General features: G+C 40.4%; 1 protein-coding gene across 4 annotated transcripts in view; it reads right to left on the minus strand.

The window, feature by feature from the left end:
• Nucleotides 1–1,316: 1,316 nt before the first annotated feature.
• Nucleotides 1,317–21,588, minus strand: part of LNX2 (ligand of numb-protein X 2) — a 56,392-nt gene continuing 36,120 nt past the window's right edge. For 3 of the 4 annotated variants that reach the window (XM_023762014.1, XM_023762015.1, XM_023762013.1), the window contains 4 exons: nt 20,701–20,878; nt 17,483–17,714; nt 15,091–15,249; nt 11,148–13,419 (listed from right to left, as the gene is read on the minus strand). In XM_023762014.1, coding sequence (XP_023617782.1) covers nt 13,284–13,419; nt 15,091–15,249; nt 17,483–17,714; nt 20,701–20,878 — 705 coding nt within the window. In that variant the 3' untranslated portion in view covers nt 11,148–13,283. Of the gene's footprint in view, nt 1,489–11,147; nt 13,420–15,090; nt 15,250–17,482; nt 17,715–20,700; nt 20,879–21,588 lie in introns of those variants that run through there. The other variant, XM_023762016.1, reaches the window with a different exon arrangement.

Raw genomic sequence — 21,588 nt, forward strand, 5'->3', positions numbered from 1 at the left:
GCTCCTTGAACATGTAGAGAAGGTAAACACCAGCAAATTTGCCTCAAAATGAAGCCAAAGTAGGTCAGCAAAAATGAATAAATCACTTTGATGTGTTTCTAGTGCAGAATCATTGTACCGATTCCAAACTACAGGGGTCTGGCTAACGGCAGCCATTTTTCTCATTTCCAAACTTTTTTGTTGGTTTATTGCTATTGTGCTATTTCTATGGTGGAAAAGTTCAAACATTCCCTTACTTCCTCTATTCCCTTATCCCATTTTTTCTTCGTTTGCTGGAATGTTTGAAAGCAGATCCCAGATACATGTTATTTCATCAACAAACACTTGCACATTCTACCCAACGTCTTGCAACAGCAGCCTGTGAACGCCTCGCTGCCTCAGCCTGTACTCCTTAACCCTTCGCCTTTCCCAGCTCAAGCTCACTGTGCAATCTGTTCTCTTAAAAGTCACCAAGGATGTAATCCAGAGACTGTCTTACAATTTCCATCCTCAGCTTCTCTGAAGCTTCTGTTGAATTTAAATCAGTGAGCACTGCACAAACGCCAGTTCCAGGCAGTTAGGTATATGGGGGGCTGCATACCCAGACCTTGGAGGAGCTCACGGCCCCTGAGGGCACAGCCATGCGGGGACAGAATGCACACAGCGGAAGGGCGACCGCAGGGGGAGGAAAGAATTTGGAGGGACAGTGCTGGTGCTGGGAAGCCTTGCAGCTGGCATTTGAGCTGGGCTTGGAAGGATCAGCAGGGCTTGACCGGCTGGGATCGTACATTCCTGGGGGTGGGTGGGGGGTGGAACAGCATGAGCAGAAGTCTAGCCCACACAGAGCTTAGGGCCATGTCTGGGGAAGGTGACTCACTTCTGTGATTAAGGTGCATGGGAGAACCTGCTGATTAGTGTGTGGTGCTTAGAACACTCACAATAGGCTCAGAGTTCACAGAGGAAACTAAAGGTGGATAACTCACTTGTAGCATGATTCTTCCTGATTCCCAGGGATGAGTAAGTATAGTCTAGGTCTTTTAAGTGGCAGGAGCAGATCTAGGCTTGCCTGTCTCTGTCCACTGTGCCACAGAGCTGGCCTCCGAGTAACACGGTATCATGCGTGTACTAGCACAGATCAGCTTTTGCTACAGAGCAGAAGGAAAAGAGAAGTGGAGTCCAGCTAGCGTGCTGTCACCCAGCAAGGGCTCACTGCCCAATGTGCATAGAAGCCAATACTATGGCACCAGCTTTGGAGAAAAGGAAAAAGCTTTCTTGAGAAATCAATCAAATCTGTCTCCCCACCCAGGGTCTCAGCACCCAGGGTCTCAGCACCAGATATTCCCGAGCAGCAGACCCTTTGCTTCTGAAAGGGTTCAGGCCCGCAGCCTGCGGTCGGTCCCGGTCCTTTGGCTCTGTGGGGGGAGAAACTTTGGTTCCGGGTGTAAATTGCAACATTTTCTCCTCTGCACATGCTTTGGCTGCATAACTTGCAGTTTTGTTCTGTTGTCTCTGAAAAACAAATCAGTATCTTGTAAAAACCAGGAGAGGGCCAGTTTGAGCTGGTTTTGCAGTTACAGTGCCATGAGCCCAGAGCCCATCACGTGGGCACAGCCGTCCTAGAGTGAGTGCCTCCAAGTGGGACAGAAGCTTCGAGAGCCATTAAACAGTTATTCACAGCGCATCGCGCAAGTGACCCGTGATGCCTCCTGAGAGGCCTTCCCCTACCACCTCTCTCATTCATTTCCATCCCATGTTCTCCATCCACCTGTCTCCATTCTCTCCATAGCATTTATCACCACCTACAATTATATTGCTTATTTTATTCTTTGTCATTCCCCTCTTTAGCTTGTCAGGTCAGAGAGAGCCAACAACTTGGTCTTGGTAACTGATGGATTCTGAGCACCTAGAATAGTACCGGGCACATGATAGATGCTAAATGTTTGTGGGGTAAAAGGAAAAGATTAATTTGTGTTTTGTGTATTGTGCTTGCCTAATGCCCATTTAAATATTAAAACAAGAAGAGATATTTTTCCTCCCAGTTTCCACACTACAGTTGGAAAGAGGGACAGGGACAAACTATTTCTGAAAGAGCAGTCACTCAGACTTGCCAACAGGGGAAAAACCTGAAATGAAGTAGGAGCTACATGGCCATGTTACAGAAGTGATTCTTATGGCAGGAACATGGACAAGGACCTTCAGTTCTAAGGTTCTATGATTTCGGGTCAATGTGGGAAAGACTACTCAGGGTGTGGGGACTTGGATGACATGAGGACATCATAGCCTTTGAGGTGACTTCTGAATGAGAGGAGGCAAGAGCTCATTTTCCTTAAACATTTACAAATTACCTGCAGGGTAAGCTTTGCTGCTTGTGAGCACCCACCTTCCTCAGCACAGGCTGGGACCCAGGCAGGAGTCTAGCCCACAGCGTCAAGGCCAGGCGAGGAGCCGGACTCAGACCATGAAGGCCCACTGCACAGAGGAAGCAGGCAGAGAAGGGGCAAGTCTACACAACTGTCTGGGTGTCGCCTCCCTGGGAAGTCAGTTGGTGGGACAGGTTCTCAGTCATGGGTATGTGCTCACCACATCAAGGACCAAAGATGTTCTTAGATGGATTCTATAATTGTGTGCGAAAGAAGATTTTTAATACAATCTAGGCAAAGTAAGGAAAAACTTTATTTTTAACAGCTGCCTTCGCCCTCAGAACCTTGACAATGGACTTCTCATCCATCAAATCCTAAAGCAATAAATCTTTCTAACTTGACCTCTCTTAAAGTCAAGTCTGTAGGCAATCCAAGGAAGGGTTGTGGTTGGGTTCACCTGAAACTGTAAACTATTGAGGAAACAAGTCTGACAGAGTTTGTGAAATAGCCCAACATCAAAGCGTGACTTGCAGGTGAGTGAACAGCTCAGATGGAAATCTTTGTGTCTGGCTCGGCACTGCAGCCGCCTTCTCCTGTGGGAGGCACCTGTGCTGGGTGCCTTCGGGTCTCCAAGGCTAGTCTTCCACTCCTGTGTGATTACATTTCAGCCTCTTCCCCCTTAGGCACTTGCCTGCCAGTAGGCACTGCACTTATATGTACAACTTTACTCCTAAAGGGCTTTTGTGTTGCCATAGAAATTAATTGGTAGCTTAGTTAAATGGAAGATTTGCACTGTAAAATGGCAAAAGAGCTTTTTGATAAGGACCCTGAGGAGTTGAAGCCTTCAATAGCAGAGAAGAGAGACTGAAGAGGGAAAGCACAATTATGTATTCCTAGCCAGTGACCGGGCAGCAACTTACCAGGCCCATCTAATCTATACAGCATATTGCCAAACGTGGACAAATGGAATGAAGTCTGAATAATGAAGGATAAAGTTCACTGTTTTAAAGAAGTGACCCAGAAACATTTTGGTGATTGCCAGATAAGAGGGGTGGTGGTGGAGGGATAGGTAAAAAAGGTGAAGGGATTAAGAAGTACAAGTTGATTGTTACAGATTAGTCATGGGGATGTAAAGTATAGCATAGGGAATATAGTTAGTAATAGTCTAATAACTATGTATGGTGTCAGATGGGTGCAAAATTCATCAGGATGATCACTTAGTTAGTTATGTAATGTCTAATTATTGGGGTGTACACCCGAAACTAATACAATATTGTATGGCAATTTTAATTGAAAAATAAAAAATTATTAAAAGAAGTGATCCAGAGCCCATCCATGCACTGTGCACATAGCTGGTGCGGAATAAATTCTTGCTGAAATGACTCTGTGGAAAGGAAACATGCCAATCAGTTGAATGTGCATGGGTATTCTTCAAGTGCTGAGGGCAACTTGAAGACAGCACACTTCAGCATGCAGCTTCAATATCCATTTGTTAATTCTTTATATAAAGTGCCAAGTTAACTTCTGCTCTAAGCACTCAAATACCCAATGAGGTTAAGTCTGAATTAATGAGGCTTTGCTATACTGTAACATGGGAACTTCAGGCATGATGAGCTGGTGACAACCCTTTGAAGCTGAAATTCAGGTTTGTTAACTTCGAATGTAATTTTAACCATTTATCTGACTAAAGCTTCAAGTATTGGAGGAACCAAAAAGCAACAGCCCACTTTAGTACACAGAGTGGAAATCAACTCTGGAAGTTGCAGCAATGGAATCCGCAGGCTCCATGTTCTTTCAGGGAGAAGAGTGCAGTAGGGACGAGGGAGCACGAGCCTGGCCGACAGCCTGTGGGCACCGTGCAGTAATACGAGAAAACGAGCCCTCTAACTCTGCCTTCCAACTTTCCCTACAAAACATGCCCTGGTTTATAAACACAAGCTTCATTTGCTCCAGAGAAGTTGGTGGCAGGTACCTTTGCTGGACTGCTTTTTCCCTCCAGCCCCCAGCCCTCCAAATGAGAAATGCTTTAGTCATCCAAACAGCAAACTGGCAACATGATGGTGGCGATGCTGCTGCATCCCAAGCTTTTATGAAATCTGCCCTTACACCAGGACTTCAACTTCACTGTCCAGGTCTACAAGTTGCCTGTAATCCCCTCTATGTTAGTTTTTCTGTATTTCATGTAGTACAGAAAGTAGATCTGAACAAACCTTAGACTATTTAAAAAATGATAATGACTAGAGAAAAAAACAGGGAGGAAGTATATACTAGCCAACGTGTTAGACTGGAGGGTGACTGGAGACGTTCCCTGTGTGGTGCACAGGAAGGGCAAAGCTATGGACCAACTTAAGACTTAATGTTAAGTGTGCACAAAGAGAAAGGGAAGGGGAACCACTAAATGAGCAGAAACAGACTTATATTCAGCGAAAGAAAACATAAAGCACAGAGCAAAGGAAGTTGAAAGCACAATGTAAGAAGGAAAAAATAAAATAATGTAAATGGACAAAAGAAGAAATTGGCAGAAGAAATTTCAAAAGCAGCTAAAAAACAGAACCTGCTATTTATACATTTGTCTACATTAGAATGATAAACTGCAGTTTATCACATTGTTACAAATTGAAAAGAGAAGTCACAAGTCAGGGGAACGTATATGCACCACAGATAATTCACTCAGTATTAATATCCTGAATAAAAAATTTATATAAGGAAAGTGCAAACAACCTATCGAACATGGTCAAACAAGTTATTCACCAAAGAGGCTACTGGAATGGCTGGTAAACATGTGAAAAGATACTAGATTTCACCAGTAATCAGGAAGATGCAAATTGAAACTACATGAGATGCCATTTCACCCCCTTAATTCTGATCGATTCTCCTGTGGAGCTGGTGCTGAATAACCACTGCCCCAGAGAAACTCTCCCGGTGCACAGGAAGCTTAGTTCTCAGTGGTCACAGCAGCACTGCCAATGACGGCAAAAAAAAAAGGGGGGGGAGGGGAGGGGAATAATTGTTCATCAGCTAAAAAACAGGTATAAAATTGTCAGTCACTGAATATATAGCCATGAACATGAACTTGAACTACATACAACAAACATGAATGCTGTTGAAGCAAAAGCAGTTAGTTGCTGAACACCACATAAGCCTGGCATCACTTCTATAAGAGCACGCACACAAAACTGTGTTTGAAGGCTAAATAGGTTGTATAATTATGACGAGACACATGGGGAGACCAGAAAGAAGGTGGATCCTAATAGAGAAAGACCTTCATCGGTAGTGGCTATTTCACTTTGGTCAGTGGGTACACACGTATTCATTATCATTTTCACAACTTTTAGTGCTGGAAAAACTTGTAAATTTAAAGAGTGAAAAAGCACAAAGACAACTCTTCTGGGAATTTTACTATGAAATAGCAGAGTCGAGGGAGGGTTTTTAGGAAAGAAATATGTTCCTGATATTCTTAACCAAGGATCCCGCTTCCTTGCTTGCACCACAGACAAGGCCTTCTCTTTGCAGCGCCAGCGCCAAAGGCCCCTCATTTCCCCAGCAGCTTAAAAAAAAAAAAAAATAGAGCAGAATCCCCGCTCTTTGTGGGCTGTGCAGTGATTTCTGGGGCGGGAGTTAGAGGAAAGAGTAACTTTATTGTGGAGAAACCTGATAAACACAACTTAGGTCAACATCAAACCAAGTAATAAATGATGTCGACAGTACATACACTCAATATGACATAAGGGAAATGGCACTTTACTGTGATCTTCCTTCCCAAAACTGGTAACCCCAGTCTAATCATGAGAAAAACCAACAAATCCCAGTAGAGGGCCTTGTTCAACATCCCTGACCAGTGACATGGTCAAAATCCTCACAAGTGGCCCCAACTGGTTTGCTCAGTGGATAGAGTGTCGGCCAGTGGACTGAAGGGTCCCAGGTTTGATTCCGGTCAAGGGCATGTACCTTGGTTGCAGGTACATCCCCAGTGGGGAGTGTGCAGGAGGCAGCTGAATCGATGTTTCTCTCTCATCAATGTTTCCAACTCTCTATCCTGCTCCCTTCCTCTCTGTAAAAAAATCAATAAAATATATTAAAAAAAAAATCCTCACAAGGGGAAGACTGACAGAATGGCACAGCCAAGAGGAGCCTGGGGAGAAATGACAACTAGTGTGTCCTGGATGGTATCCTGGAACAGAAGGTGAATACCAGGCTGAGGTTCTTCCTCTGGGATAGCCTGGGCTCCGCAGAACGAACGTAATCTCTGATATTTAATGTCTTTTAAAAACTGCTACAGACAGTGAACATCAAACACCTATCTGACAAGTTTGTTTTCTTCCCCTTAGTGCACATCTATGACTATAAAAATATAATTTAATAAAACCTTTTAAGAGAGAAAAAATGCTTGCCCCAAGAGGCGGGTAAAGATTTCTTTTTCAAAAATTAATTAATTAATTAATTTTAAAAATCTTTATTGTTCAGATTATTACAGATGTTCCTCTTTTTTCCTCCGAAAGCTCCCCTCCACCTGGTTTCCACCCCACTCTACTGACCTCGTCCATAGGTGTAAGCTCTTTGTCCAATCTCTTCCCGCATCCCCACAACCCCTTTCCCCTGAGAATTGTCAGTCTGCTCCCTTTCCATGCCCCTGATTGTGTTACATTCACCAGTCTGTTCTGTTCATCGGGTTTTTTATTCATTTGATTTTTAGGTTCACTTGTTGATACATATGTATTTGTTGTCACTTTGTTGTTCATAATTTTTTCTGTTTACCTTTTTCTTCTTCTTCCTCTTCTTAGAGAATAGCCTTCAGCATTTCATATAATCCTGGTTTGGTGGTGATGAACTCCTTTAGCTTTTTCTTATCTGTGAAGCTCTTTATCTGACCTTCAATTCTAAATGATAGCTTTGCTGGGTAGAGTAATCTTGGTTGTAGGTTCTTGCTATTCATCACTTTGTATATTTCTTGCCACTCCCTTCTGGCCTGCATAGTTTCTGTTGAGAAATCAGCTGACAGTCGTATGGGTACTCCCTTGTAGGTAACTAACATTTTGTCTTGCTGCTTTTAGGATTCTCTCTTTGTTTTTTGCCCTTGGCATTTTAATTATGATGTGTCTTGGTGTGGTCCTCTTTGGATTCCTCTTGTTTGAAGTTCTTTGAACTTTCTGGACGTGTAAGTCTATTTCTTTCACCAGGTAGGGGAAGTTTTCTGTCATTATTTCTTCAAATAGGTTTTCAATATCTTGCTCTCTCTCTTCTTCTGGTACCCCCATAATTCAGATGTTGGTATGCTTGAAGTTGTCCCAGAGGCTCCTCACACTATCTTCATATTTTTGGATTCTTTTTTCTTTTCTGGTTGGGTGTTTTTTGCTTCTTCATATTTCAAATCTTTGCCTTGATTCTTGGGATCCTCTAGTCTGCTGTTGAATCGCTGTATATTATTCTTTATTTCAGTCAGTGTATGCTTGTGATTGCTCTTTTTTCACATCCTTGAGGGTCTCACTAAGTTCCTTGGAGATTTCTAGAAGATTCTTGAGTAACCTTATAACTGTGGTTTTGAACTCTATATCCAGTATTTTGCTTTCATCCATTTCTTTCATTTGTGACTTGTTTCTTTGTCTCTGCATTTTGGCTGCTTCCCTGTGTTTGTTTCTATGTATTGGGTAGCTGCTAAGTCTCCTTGAGTTGATAGAGTGGCCTTGTGTGGTAGGTGTCCTATAGGGCCCAGTGGCTCAGCTTCCCCAGTCACCTGTGGTGGATGTTCTTGATGCACCCCTTTGTGGGCTGTTTGCACAGTCTTGTTGTAGTTAACCCTTTATTGCTATTGGTATCACTGAGAGGAATTTACCTTCAGGCCAATTGGCTGTGATGACGAGCTGTGTCTACATTGGAAGATCTGTTGCGCAGGAGACACCCTTATGGGCAGGACTTGCTTCAGTGGGGCTTTGGTGCTCACTGAATCTGCCCCTTGAGTGTGTCACTTATGGATGTGAAGAGTTGTAATCTGGATGGTCTCACTCTGACCACTGGGTACACTGGCTGTTGGATCTCCAAGGAGGTGCAAGGTCTGCCACTGTCTGGGGCCGCCCAGCAGGAGCTACAGAGAAATCTCCAGATTCCTCCTCTTTGTATGAGGTTTGGAAGTGCCCAGATGAGGCCCAGCTGTGAAGCAAGGCAGGCTGCTGCTGCTGGGCCTTGGGCCTTCTTTTGGAAGCTCTGGGGCTCTCTGACTCAGCTACAGTTTGACAGGTTTTAGGCAAAGAAAGGACAGGCCATTCATATGGAAAAGCCGATGCACACAGCTTGGATGGGGTTGTAAATTGGGTGGGGCGGGGTCTCTGGGAATCACCAGGGCGGAGCAAACAGCAATGGCTGCCAGTCAGCCCTGCACCAGAGAGGTTCCTGGGTCTCCCGGGTCTCCGTGTCCCGTGCACCCATGCAGGAACAATGATCGCTGTGAGCATCTCTGAGAGAAAGCGCATTCCTGTCCCGATGCCAGACAGTCCAGTTTCTCCCTGTGTGAGTCTGGGTCCCCAGAGTCTCATCCAGAACTGGAGTTCAGAGCAAGTGGGAGCTTATATCTCCCTTCCGATTAAAAGAGTAGCACATCCAGGTGTCAGCACTTTCCGCGCCTCCGCACCTCTTACCAGTCTCAATGCGCTTTCTTCACCTCTCTAGTTGTGGAACTTCCACTCAGCCAGCTTTCCTGCAGTTCTGGGTGGTAGTTGTTCTGCCTTTTAGTTGTAATTTTGATGTGGTTTTGAGAGGCAGCAAGTATAGGTGTTTACCTATGCTGTCATCTTGGTTCTCCAAGATTTCTTAAAAGAGGTAATGTCACTTGAGCCAAGTTAGCTCCTGTGGACACAGGATGTGAGGGTGTGGGTGGTGGTTTAGATCTGAAGCAAGGAAGGGTGGAAGGTACAGTGGAAGGTACAGTTGAAGAATAGGCAGGGGCCACATTTTGAAGAGACTTTCATGCTGTGCCATGCCCTTCTGACCTCCTCCTGCACAGCAGAGAATCGCTGACAAATTTTAAACAAGCCAAGGATATGATCAGAATGATGGTCAAAATTAGTGTTTAGAAAAGTTTCTCTGATAGGAGTTCATATTGAAAATGGAGTGGCCCTGACTGGGTGGTTCAGTTGGTTGGAGCATCATCCTGTGCACCAAAAAAGGTGGCCGGTTCAATCCTGATCGGGGTGCACACGGGAGGCAACTGATTGATATTTCTCACATTGATGTTTCTCTCTCTCTCTCCTTCCCTCTCTCTCTAAAATCAAACATATGCTTGGTTGAGAAAGAAGGAAGGAAGGAAGGAAGGAAGGAAGGAAGGAAGGAAGGAAGGAAGGAAGGAAGGAAGAAAGGAAGGAAGGAAGGAAGGAAGGAAGGGAGGATGTGAAAGTAGGCTAATGCTTGGGGATACTGTTTTAGTTTAGAGGACTGAGATGGTGTACCTTAAAGCAATAGGACATTCATACTACAGACTGTGGGAGCTAAGACTTAGGGCACCAATGGTATTCAAAATTACAAGATGGCTATCAAAGATGGTATTTAAACTGTGACAGTCATTAGGTAGAAAGTGGTCAGAGCCATAAAACATACAAATATGAAGGCTGGCTGAGGTTCCATCACAAGGAGGGTAATTCTCTTGAAAGTGGAAGTGGAGGTAAGAGGAAGCAAGATGCAGTTGTGTTCAAGCTATGCCTCCAGATACAGGGCCATGTGAGATACACAGAAGGGAGAGCACTGCAGGGAAGCGGTAGAGGGAACTCTGTAAGCCTGTGTATAGGGGCAGCACTGAGGGCAGGGGGAGCCTGATGGAGTACCGAGGGGTAAACAGGACTGCAGAGTCATCTGAAAAACCAGATTAGGGGTCAGACACAGTGGCCTTGGTTTGAACTTAATTTACTAGAAAACCAGCGTCAAGTTTCTTTTCATTAAAAATTTCTTTGATGCAGGGAATGATCAAAGCTCCAGAAAAATAGAAACCATGTCAGGGCAGCCTGGTCTGGTAAGTGCTGTGACAATGTAAAGGTGAGGAGACCATGGCTTCTGTCCAATAGAAATACAAGGTGAGCCACATAACCACATTTTAAAAAATGTAAAAATAGCCCTAGCCGGTTTGGCTCAGTGGATAGAGCATCGGCCCATGGACTGAAGGGTCCTGGGTTCGATTCCGGTCAAGGGCATGTATCTTGGTTGCAGGCTCGATCGCCAGAGGGGGTTGTGCGGGAAGCAGCTAATCAATGCTTCTCTCTCACTGATGTTTCTAACTCTCTATCCCTCTCCCTTCCTCTCTGTAAAAATCAATTATATTTTAAAAATGTAAAAATAAATGGGTGAAATTAATTTTAATAATCCTATATAATAAAAGCATAATATGCAAATTGTCCCCTTGACTGGAGTTCATCCGGGAGTTCGACCAGCAGGTGGGCAGGCCAGGGAAAGGGAGGGAGGCCCTGGGGCTGGCAGGTGGCCGGGGGAAGGGAGGGAGTACCCAGCCGGCAGCTGCTAGGGACCCTACTAGTGCACAAATTTTGTGCACTGGGCCTCTAGTATATTTTATAGAATCCATACATCCAAGGTATTATCATTTCAATATGTAGCACTGGTCGCATTTCAGGCACTCAGGAGCCACCCGTCTAGAGGTACTGGCACAAGCAAGTCACTAGGGATCATATGCCTAGAGGAATGAGAACTAGAAGATGGATTTGTGTTCCTGAGGTTTAAGCTTGGGATATTGTAATGACAACAATGGTGCACAAACAAAAATAAGGATCACACATTGAGTTAACATCTGCTGTTACAGGAAAGATACAATGCTGCTATTATGGAAATGATGACTTTTATTTCCATCAAGAATGATCATCACACCATTATTTAAACATATCTGGAAAATCCTGAAATAATTTAAACTGAAGGCACAGAACAAATAGAAATATTTAACTGTTTAAGCTTCAAATGACAAAATTCAAATATTTCAACAGTAACAATAAATTATGAATAAATTTCCATCACCAAATATCATTCTGACCAAAAGCTATATAATCTTTTGTAATAAAACCAAATTAGCTTAAGCTGATTTCAAGATTTCCATAATAAAAATAATATTGAAAAGTATTTCTTCTTTCAGAATACCCATTATACCACTAGGTTCAGTGAAAACTATTTTATATATAACAAAGTAGCAGTTAGGGTATTTGTTGATGGATGGCCACTCCCCAAGAAATGACTCATTTTTACAAAATGTTTAAAAAAATAGCAAAGTGGGTTACAAAATTCTACTTGGGGAGCAGGAATAAAACTTGTTCCATGTCAATTAGAATATCAAAGCATTTCAGTATCAAATTGCTTCCAAAGCCAATCATGACATAACAGTAATATACTGCATGGGGCATTCCACTGTATGTTGGTTACCTGTCGACTACAGTGTGGCTCAGGGATTGAACAAGTTAGTAATAATTATTCCATTTCTTATTCATTCAAAAGAGATATATTTTAAAAAATCATTATAAAACTAACTGGAATAATTAGTGGCATGCTAGAATACAATGAACACAGCAATGCAATTGCTAAGTTTGAAAACAAAGTGGTCATGCTTCATAATACACTGTAGTATTTTGAAATACATCCTCTGATCATCAATACCATTCATTACAGAGGTCATTTGTAAATTAGCTCAGATTCTGAACTATGTTTCTAATGAAACTTTTTTCAAGTATGCACAATATTAATAAGGTAAGGATATTTTTATCTTATTCACACCTTTATGTGTTCTTCTGAAGGACAACCATATTGAATAAAGGACAAACATAATGGGCTGGTCATAGCTTTCAAAAACTTCTCAAAAAATATGAAATAGTCTAGTGACCAAAAACTGATAGAAAGATATTCATATCTAAAATCTACTATTTCAGATTTTAAAAAACAACACAGAACTTTTCACTTAAAAAAAAATAATGAAGTTCGTAAGTAAAGGACTAATGGTGAAAAATAAGGGTTTCTAAAACACTCAAGAATCTTACAGAATAAAATTTTAAAAGTCTAGTTTCTCCTACTTAGCTGTGTTGGATAAGTGTGTATTGAATGGTTTTATCTTTATGATCTAATTGCATAAATCACAAAAACATATCCAGCCAGGTTTATTGACAGAAGGATAATACAAACTCTAGAAAATAGTTTTAGCAAAAACTGCTTCAAGATTTTCCTATATAAAACATTTCTTTGGAAATGAATCTTTAATGCTTTTGTACTGTTCAAGTATATGCAGCTTTTAACATCTCTAGTACTAAACTATAATTATCTCCCAATTCCTGTCACTGGATAATGTTATCTTTTATTCTCTAATATTCTAATAAAGGTATTTTTTTTAAATAAATCTCTTTTGTGGTGTCAAAATTATTTCTTCATCATCTCTGAGCACTGAGAGATTAAAGAAGAAATAAGCCAGAAAAATCACCTTATAAACAGTATGAAGTTTTGAAATGTTGGCACCTATGAAAAATGGGAAACGGTTACCATCCAAATTTAAAATCTATCCATTCCTGGCTTTGGTAGTAACAGCGATAGCAAATGCTATTGCTCCTGTCTTCACTGATACCAGTCTTGGGCATATGTAACTCATCATCTGATTCAGTCAGTGAAAACAAAGAGCCACCAGAAGTCCTCGAATCTAGCTGGCTGGGTCACAGTTTTGACAAACTTCATTCATTATTATAGGTCACATTCTGAAAATATGAACTCATAGGATTAGTGGAAGACTGTTTCCAAGAGGAAAGAAATGTGGCTAACTTGAGTTAAACCACTTAAACAACAACAAAAGGACAATCTTAGTGGTTTGGGGCCCTGCATATACCAGCTGTGCCAATAGCTCCTAACAACCAGAAATACAATAAAACAAAAGGGTTTTTTTCCCCAAAACCTAAAAAAGAAAGATGTTTGACTCAAAACCAATTTCAAAATCTACACCAGGCTGCCAGGCCAGCAAATAACCGTGAGAGTGACTTTGTTCCTCTGCTCCTTCAACATGGGAACTAATGCGGAATGGCTCATGCCCACAGTTGACAGGCCGTTCACGGCCACGATCATATCTCCACATCTGGACAAAGACAGACAGAAACAGAAACAGACTGTCATGATTTTCATGGTATTAAAACCACTAAAAAATATGTCTTTACTGATTTGAGAGAGAGGAAGGGAGAGGGAGAAACATTGATTACCTTGAGATTTGTTTAGCATAAAAATCAGTTTAACTTAACCATTAACTGTCAATGATTAGAGTGTATTATCTACTGTGAGAAACATCTGGGGTGAATTTTTAAGTCTATGTTGCTTTTCCATGGCTACCCTCTGCCACCCTCTCTCCTTTAACTAGTGGGTGATTTCAAGGGCAAGAAGAATAATTTTCATGTAAGCACAAGGCAAAATATAATTAGGCGAATAAATCTTTTATGATTTTTGGTCTTTAGTTTGTAATATGAACATACTATTTTATTGTTAGTTACCTCAACTTCTTTTTGGAAGTAGGTGGAATGCAAATTATAAACTAACCGAGACTCAACCTGGTTAATTTAGCTAAGAGAATGGCTAATTCATTTCCCCCTACTCTTTCCTTACAAAATAATGCTTTCCATTGTATAAAATAATCTGATTAAAGACTGATTTGGAGCATACCAACCCTGATCAACTTTTCACAATATTATTTTGATGTAATTTTCTGTTTGCAAGCACTGTAATCTGTTTGTGCTCAATTCTGTCTACGATGTCAAATTTAACTTCTGCAAATTGGTTTTTTCATCAAAAACTAGGCACTTACAATCACCCACCTCCTCTCTGTTTGTATAATCTCTTGATATAACACCTTATTCTTTTCTCAGCACCTGAGTTTTGAAAAAGAAAAGAAGGCTGCACGGAGCCTAGCAAGTACTTTCTGCCCAGTGGTGACAACTGGCCGAGGGGTTAGTGGGAAAGACTCTGGAGCCAGGTAGTCTGGGTTTGAGTTGCAGTCAACCACTTTCAGCTGTTTGATTGTGGGCAAGTTTCTTAACCTTTCTAAGCCTTAGCTACCTCGTTTATAAATGGGAATTACAACACCTCCCAGGGTTAAGAGGATTCAATAATCCAATCAATCCCAAGCACCTAGCACTGTGCCTGGCACACTGTCAACTATCACACACTCGTTCATTAAATATTTGTTGAGACCTTACTACATATACAAGGCACTGCTCTGGCTACCAGGGATGTAAATATAACAAAGTCCCCTCTCCCCCTCCCTGTGTGGAGCTTGCATAAATATATTGTTAGGCAGACATAAGTGCTGAGGAGAAAAATAAAGCAGAGGCATCTAATGACAGGACTAGACCTGAGTGAATTGTGTGGCAAAACTGCTCCGAGCTAGTCACATCACAGTATGTGCAGCGCAATGACTCATGTTCAGGCCTGTCATCAGATTAGAAAAATACAGCTATGAGTGGCAAGACTGTAAAGGTAATGCTTCGTCTACATCAGGTTTGACAATATTTTCCTATAAAGGGCCAGATGGTAAATAAATATTTTAGGCTTTGCCAATCATATGGTCTCTGTCACAAGGAATCAACTCGGCCACTGTAGCTCAGAAGCAGTGACACACGACATGTAAACAAGTGAGCATGGCCATGTTCCTATAAAACTTTATTTACAAAAACAGACAGCTGCATTTGGAGCTGATCCCTGGTCTAGATCATGTCCATCACAACAAACATGAATCACATCAGTAAATAACAAGACTCACTTTAATCTTCCATCATAATAAGCAGGAGTTCCCAAGACAATGGTTTTAATGAAGAAAGGCTGATTGGTGTGGTTCTCTTCATATCCACCAACAATACTAAAGCCCCAACTTCCCAAGTAGCTTCTTCGTAAAACTATATCATGGCAGCTATGAAGGGAACTATAAACAAATACAGACATCAGGAAACAATTAATGGAGGCAATTACAGCCTGCTCATCTTCGTTATAACTGCACACCATGTTATACTTTCCATCACTGGGAAAAGAAAAAGGGCTACTTTATTTTCTTCTGAATGTATTATTCTGACCACCCACTTTCCAGCACAGGTGCAGTTCTACGTAGACTTGAATTTCTTTCACTTTTTTCAGTCTTCTCTTTCCAAGTGAATAACACACACACACACACAGAATTTAAATAAAGTTGGTTATAAGTTACACTTCAGAAATTGTATAAAATGGTTACACTTCAGAAATTGTATAAAATGGTTCTAAACCTGTATTTTCTCACTGTACTGTCAACAGGTCCTCCATTCTGATATCTATTGGTACCTTCAAAATTTGTATGGTGGTACGCTTGGCTGGGGTGGCTGGAGGTTAGAGCATCAGCCCATAGTCTGAAGGGTCCCAGGTTTGATTCCTGGTTAAGGGCACGTACCTGGGTTGCAGATTCTATCCCTGGCCTTGGCTGGGGCATGTAAGGGAGATAACCAACTGATGTTTCTCTCTCTCTTCCCCCTCTCCTCCTATCCCTTTCCACTCTCTCTAAAAAATAAATGGAAAAAATATCATTGGGTGAGGATTAACAAAAACAAAATAACAAAAAAAGTGGCATGAGGGTCTAGTACTGCTGACTTCAACACTCAATTGAAAGAAAATGAGATTCCTAAAAAATGTAAGATCGCTATCCCTCTTTTTAATCTACACAAGGAGTTAGAATTTGTTGTATTTTCCTTCTTCACTTAACATGCTTCCATTTTAAGAGAGACTCTAGTTGACAAAATAGGGAACTCAAATATGGAAAATAGTAACAAAAATCTCCTATTTCAATTTTGGTGCATGGAATAAATAGATATCTAGTAGCTAAATCATCTGTCAAAAAAATCTCCCTCCACAAGTTCCACATACAAGGTCCCTACAGGTCCCTGAGACATGAATTCTATTATAATTTTAGGCCTCTTTGTTGTTGTTTTTATGTTTTTTTTTTTTTTTATTGATTTCAGAGAGGAAGGGAGAGGGAGAGACAGAAACATCAATGATCAGACAGAATCACTGATTGGCTGCCTCCAGCACGCTCCCCACTGGGGATCTGGCCCGCAACCTGTGCCTGCACCCTGACCAGGAATTGAACTGTGACCTCCTGGTTCATAGGTCGATACTCAATCACTGAGCCACAATGACCTGGCAGCCTTTTTGTTTGTTTGTTTTTAACCAAGAAGACAAATCAGCAAGTTAGATTATAAACAAATAACCTAATAATCTGATTGGATAATCTAATAATATCCAATAATATCCTTGTTTCTTTATTGTTCTTTCTGTGAAAGTACTTTATAAACCAGAGTGCTATACAAATTCTAATTATTACCAATTTATTCCAAATGAAGCTAGATAGCTCAGAAATTGGCACGTTCTTATCCTTTATTTTTATTATAAATGAGTAATTTTCATACTTTGTTAACAGTCAAAATGTTTCATCATAGTTTGGTTTTAGGAGTCTTTTATATGTTAAGAATCTAAGCTGATTTGGAAACAAAGATACGAACACATTCTTCCTACCTCAATATCAAACTATGCAATAATCACCTGGAGGTTCCAAGTGTTTCCATGACCAGACGCTGACCAAGTTCAGAACCCCTTGGCTAGTCAGTCAGTCATGAAGCAGTGAATTCTTCAGAAACGTGGTTAGGAGCACCTACGCTTGACTACCAATCATTGGGCTTAAGACTCTATGTCCAATAAAAACTGAGTTTTATACCCAGCCATTTTAGGAAAGTTAAAAGCGTTAAGAACAAAGGGCTTTTAGAAAGCCTTCTGGGATAGGACAAGGCTCTGCACTTTGACCCCATGAACATGAAGGCTAAGCATGTATCAGAATGAACCTTGATAATGACAGCTTTCCTGAGCAAGAGACTGAACATCCCCTCTCATGGCCTGCCCACTTATGAGCCTTAACAGAAACAGACAAATGGCTTTATTAATTTGTATAAACGGACATCTTTTTAGCTTAGTTCTTATTATTACATTTACCTTTTAAATATAATAAGCTAAGAAAAATTACCATTTTCTTTTGTAACTTGATTTGATGTTGCTACTTTTATCTAAAATTTACTGGGTTACAGACTAATAAAAGTTGTAATTATGATTACTTCATAAAGCAACAAAAAAGCTGTCAGTACCTGGGAAGCCCAAGCCACATGATCCACGATGGGGACCAACTGGCATCATACTCGTTTTCACTGAAAGTGCTTGGCTGCTCATCCGTGGCCTGGGTGGCCTCCTCAACAACCTGGACCTCAAGGGCTTTAAGGGCAACAGCAGGGGACGCAGCACTGGCTTTCAGCATAGCAACAGCCTCACTGTGACTTAAATTGGTCAAATCAATGCCATTGATATTCAACAACACATCACCTGTTCAAATGACAAGACAAAAAAAAAAAAAAAATGAGCTGAGCTACCAAGTGATTATCTCCCTGTAAATTCTTCTACTGGTAAGCTAATCAACAAAAGTTAGTTTCAATGACTCAGATGAGATAAGGTAAAAGACCTTTTTTTTTTCTTCTTTGTAATTTTTATAATACTGAGAAAAAATTCAACTCATGAAAATAATTCCAAAACAATTCAAAAATTTAAAATAATTTCATAGTACATAGGGAAAAATGTGGCTTGAGGCACTGCGATTCCACTGGAAGTCCAAATCCTTGGCCCTGGCATGTCATAGGTGTAGCTGGGTACAGGCCCTTGCACATTCAGTTCTCTTCTTTGAGCTTCAATGATTTCTCCTGTTCTTTCCAATTCAAAAATTATTTGACATTTTGCTAACTTACACATGAATTTTAATATTCTATGTTTACACAGTTTTATACTTAAAGACAGCCCCACATAGTTCACTCAGTGCAAACAGATCAGAATATGTAGAGAGAGGATATTCTTGGGCCTACACAAAGAAATGAAACTAGTGATTTGAACATCTCTTCCTTGAGGGAGAAAAAAAGTATTTATTCCTCTGTCAAGTAATATGATAAAAAGGGCAATGAGGATTAAATAAAAGGCTAGGAAGAAAAAGATTACTTCTGTAGGAAGCACACACACTTGTATCAAGAAACCTACAGAAAACCTCCTCTCCCAATTCATCTGTTATTCAGATTGTTAAAGCAAAACATTTTCATTGTAGAAAATTTAGAAAACATAATAAATAATAAAAAGGAAATAAAATTATCCCTAATTCTATAACTGGACAAATAACTGTAAAAAATAGCAGCCTTTTAAAGAGATTATTCATATAACATTCAATTCATTCAACGTTACAATTTTATGGTTTTTAGTATAGTCACAGAATGTAGACATCACCCATCATTTTAAGATCAACCCCCCAAAGCATGTACCATTAACAGTCACTTTTCTTCCCCCAGACCTAAGTAATCACTAATCTACTTTCTATCTCTATAGATCTTCCCATCTGGGCATGCCATATAAATGGAACCACATGTGGTCTTTTGTGACTGGCTTCTTCTTTCAATAGGCATAATGTTTTCAAGGTTCACCCATACCAGTGATTCTCAATCTTCCTAATGCTGCGACCCTTTATTTTTATTTTTTAAAATATATTTTATTGATTTTTTACAGAGAGGAAGGGAGAGGGACAGAGAGCTAGAAACATTGATGAGAGAGAAACATCGATCAGCTGCCTCCTGCACACCCCCTACTGGGGATGTGCCCGCAACCAAGGTACATGCCCCCAACTGGAATCGAACCTGGGACCCTTCAGTCAGCAGGCCGACGCTCCATCCAACTGAGCCAAACCAGTCAGGGCAATGCCTCGACCCTTTAATACAGTTCCTCATGTTATGGTGACCTCCAACCATAAAATTATTTTCGTTGCTACTTCATAACTGTAATTTTGCTACTGTTATGAATCGTAATGTAAATATCTGATATGCAGGATGTATTTAGGCGACGCCTGTGAAAGGGTCGTTCGACCCCCAAAGGGGTCGCGACCCACAGGTTGAGAACCGCTGACCTATACTGTAGCTTGTGTCAATGCTTCATTCCTTATTATAGTCAAATAACATTCCATTGTATGGATATACCACATTATGTTAATCCACTCGTTAACTGACAGATATTTGGGTTGCTTCTACTTTTTGGTTATTATGAAAAATACTGCTATGAAACTTCATGTACAAGTTTTTGTGTGGCCACATATTTCCATTTCTCCAGGAACAGAATTGTTATAGATCATGGTAACACTATGTTTTTTGAGGAACTGCTAAACTGTTTTCCAAAACAGTTGCACCATTTTACATTCCCACTGGCAATGTCTGAAGGTTTCAATTTTTCCAAATCCTTGCCAATGTTTGCTATTGCCTGTCTTTTTTATTATATTCATCCTTGTGAGTGTGAAGTGGCTTTGATTTGCATTTCCCTAATAACCAATGACACTGTGCATCTTTTCCTGGGATTACTGGCCACCTGTATATCTCCTTTGGAGAAATGTCTATTCAGATCCTTTGCTCGTTTTTCAATTGGGTTTTTACCTTTTTATGTATTGAGTTGTAAGAGTTCTTTATGTACTCTAGATACAAGTCCTTCATCAGATATATAATTTACAAATATTTTCTCCCATACTGTGGGTTATCTTTTTACTTTCTTGGTGGTGTGGGTTCATCATCAAATTTGCAATTTTGATGAAGTCATTTATCTATTTTGTCATTGTTGCTTGTGTTTTTAGTGTCATATCTAAGAAAACCACCACTTAATCCAAGGTCATGAGTTTTCCTCTGAATGTTGTAGATCTTACATTTAGGTCTTGGATCCATAATAAGTTAATTCTTGTATGTGGCTTGAGGTAGGATTCCAACTTCACTCTCGAAAAAATAGCTTTTAAAACTCACTTTTCCACATGAATAAACCAAGTGTATGAAGAATGCTGTTTTTACCACTCCCACTCTCACGTACACAAATAATATAGTATTGATGTGGAACGTGAACTTCTAAATGTGTTAATCCCCAAACCCACTATATTTTAAAGTTTGTCTTCTGCTCCATGTCCTCTGTGAACCCCTCCCACTTTAGTATAAGCAACATTTGTATTTTGGAGACATTTGTATTTGTATCTAGCCTGCCATCATGTAGAAAACATAAATTTCTTAGAGAGTCTTTTCTAGTATAAAACAGTCCAACAGTCTCCATAACTGTTAGAAAATGCCAAGCTTTGGCAATTTCCCTTTACAGTAGGCATTTTTCTAACCTTATAAAGAGGCTTTATGCTTACATATGCACGGGACATTTTAAAGAATTAAAAAAGTCATGTTTAAAAGAAAACTTTGTACATATTTTTTATGTACGAAGTTGAATTCAGGGAGATTCGGTGACATTATTGACAAACCTATCTTACCTCTCTTGATTCTGCCATCGCGTGCAAGGCAGCCATGAGGTGGCACACTGGTCACAAAGATGGGCAGTTCACCACTCTTACTTCCTCTGCCCCCAGCTACTGTCATCCCAAGGGACTCATGAGGTTCCTTCTTTACAGTAATGTGTTTTTCTTGGCATGTAACACACTGGGTAAGATCCTAAATCATGAGAGGAAAATTTTGTGGAATATATTTATTGGAATGAATAATATAAAACAAGGACAGCTTAAACTAATGTACAAACTTATGTGGTTACTGTAAGTAATTTTTTTTATCACTCAGTATAGAACTGAAAGTAATACACCGTTCCTCATAGGTACAAACACTACACTGATCACTGTGGATCACAATGTCAAACTTGGATTACCATTTTTTCGTATGACTATGGAACTAAAACAACTTAGGACTATTGGCATGTGGAGGTTAAAGTAAAATAAGCACATCATTTATATGGTTACCTTAAAATCCAAGATATGATCAATTCTATAAAAGTAAATAATGTGCTTGAGTTTTAAGATTCTGAATATGAGCCAATTAACTTTTCTTCCATCTTTCTCCCCTATTCTTTGAAAGAAAAGTTGATAGTACAAGATTATATTAATGTTACTAACAATGTCAACAATGGAAATATATGAATTATATTTTAACAAAATTTTAACATTTCCTTTAGTGACATAAATTCAGAGTTGACATGCAGGTATCTGTTAACCAGGTCCTAGAATTCCAGGCCATGTGTCTTCTCTGGCCTGGACCCCTGCACTCCTGAAATTTTTATCAAGAGAACTATTTGTAATAACAGCAGAGCATTCCTAGAAATAGTTATAACCTAGCAGAAAACTTGTAAATGTCTTAAGGTGGTCTCCTATCTA

The sequence above is a fragment of the Myotis lucifugus genome, unplaced genomic scaffold (assembly GCF_000147115.1).
Source record: "Myotis lucifugus unplaced genomic scaffold, Myoluc2.0 scaffold_227, whole genome shotgun sequence".
In the NCBI taxonomy this organism is placed as follows: Eukaryota; Metazoa; Chordata; class Mammalia; order Chiroptera; family Vespertilionidae; genus Myotis; species Myotis lucifugus.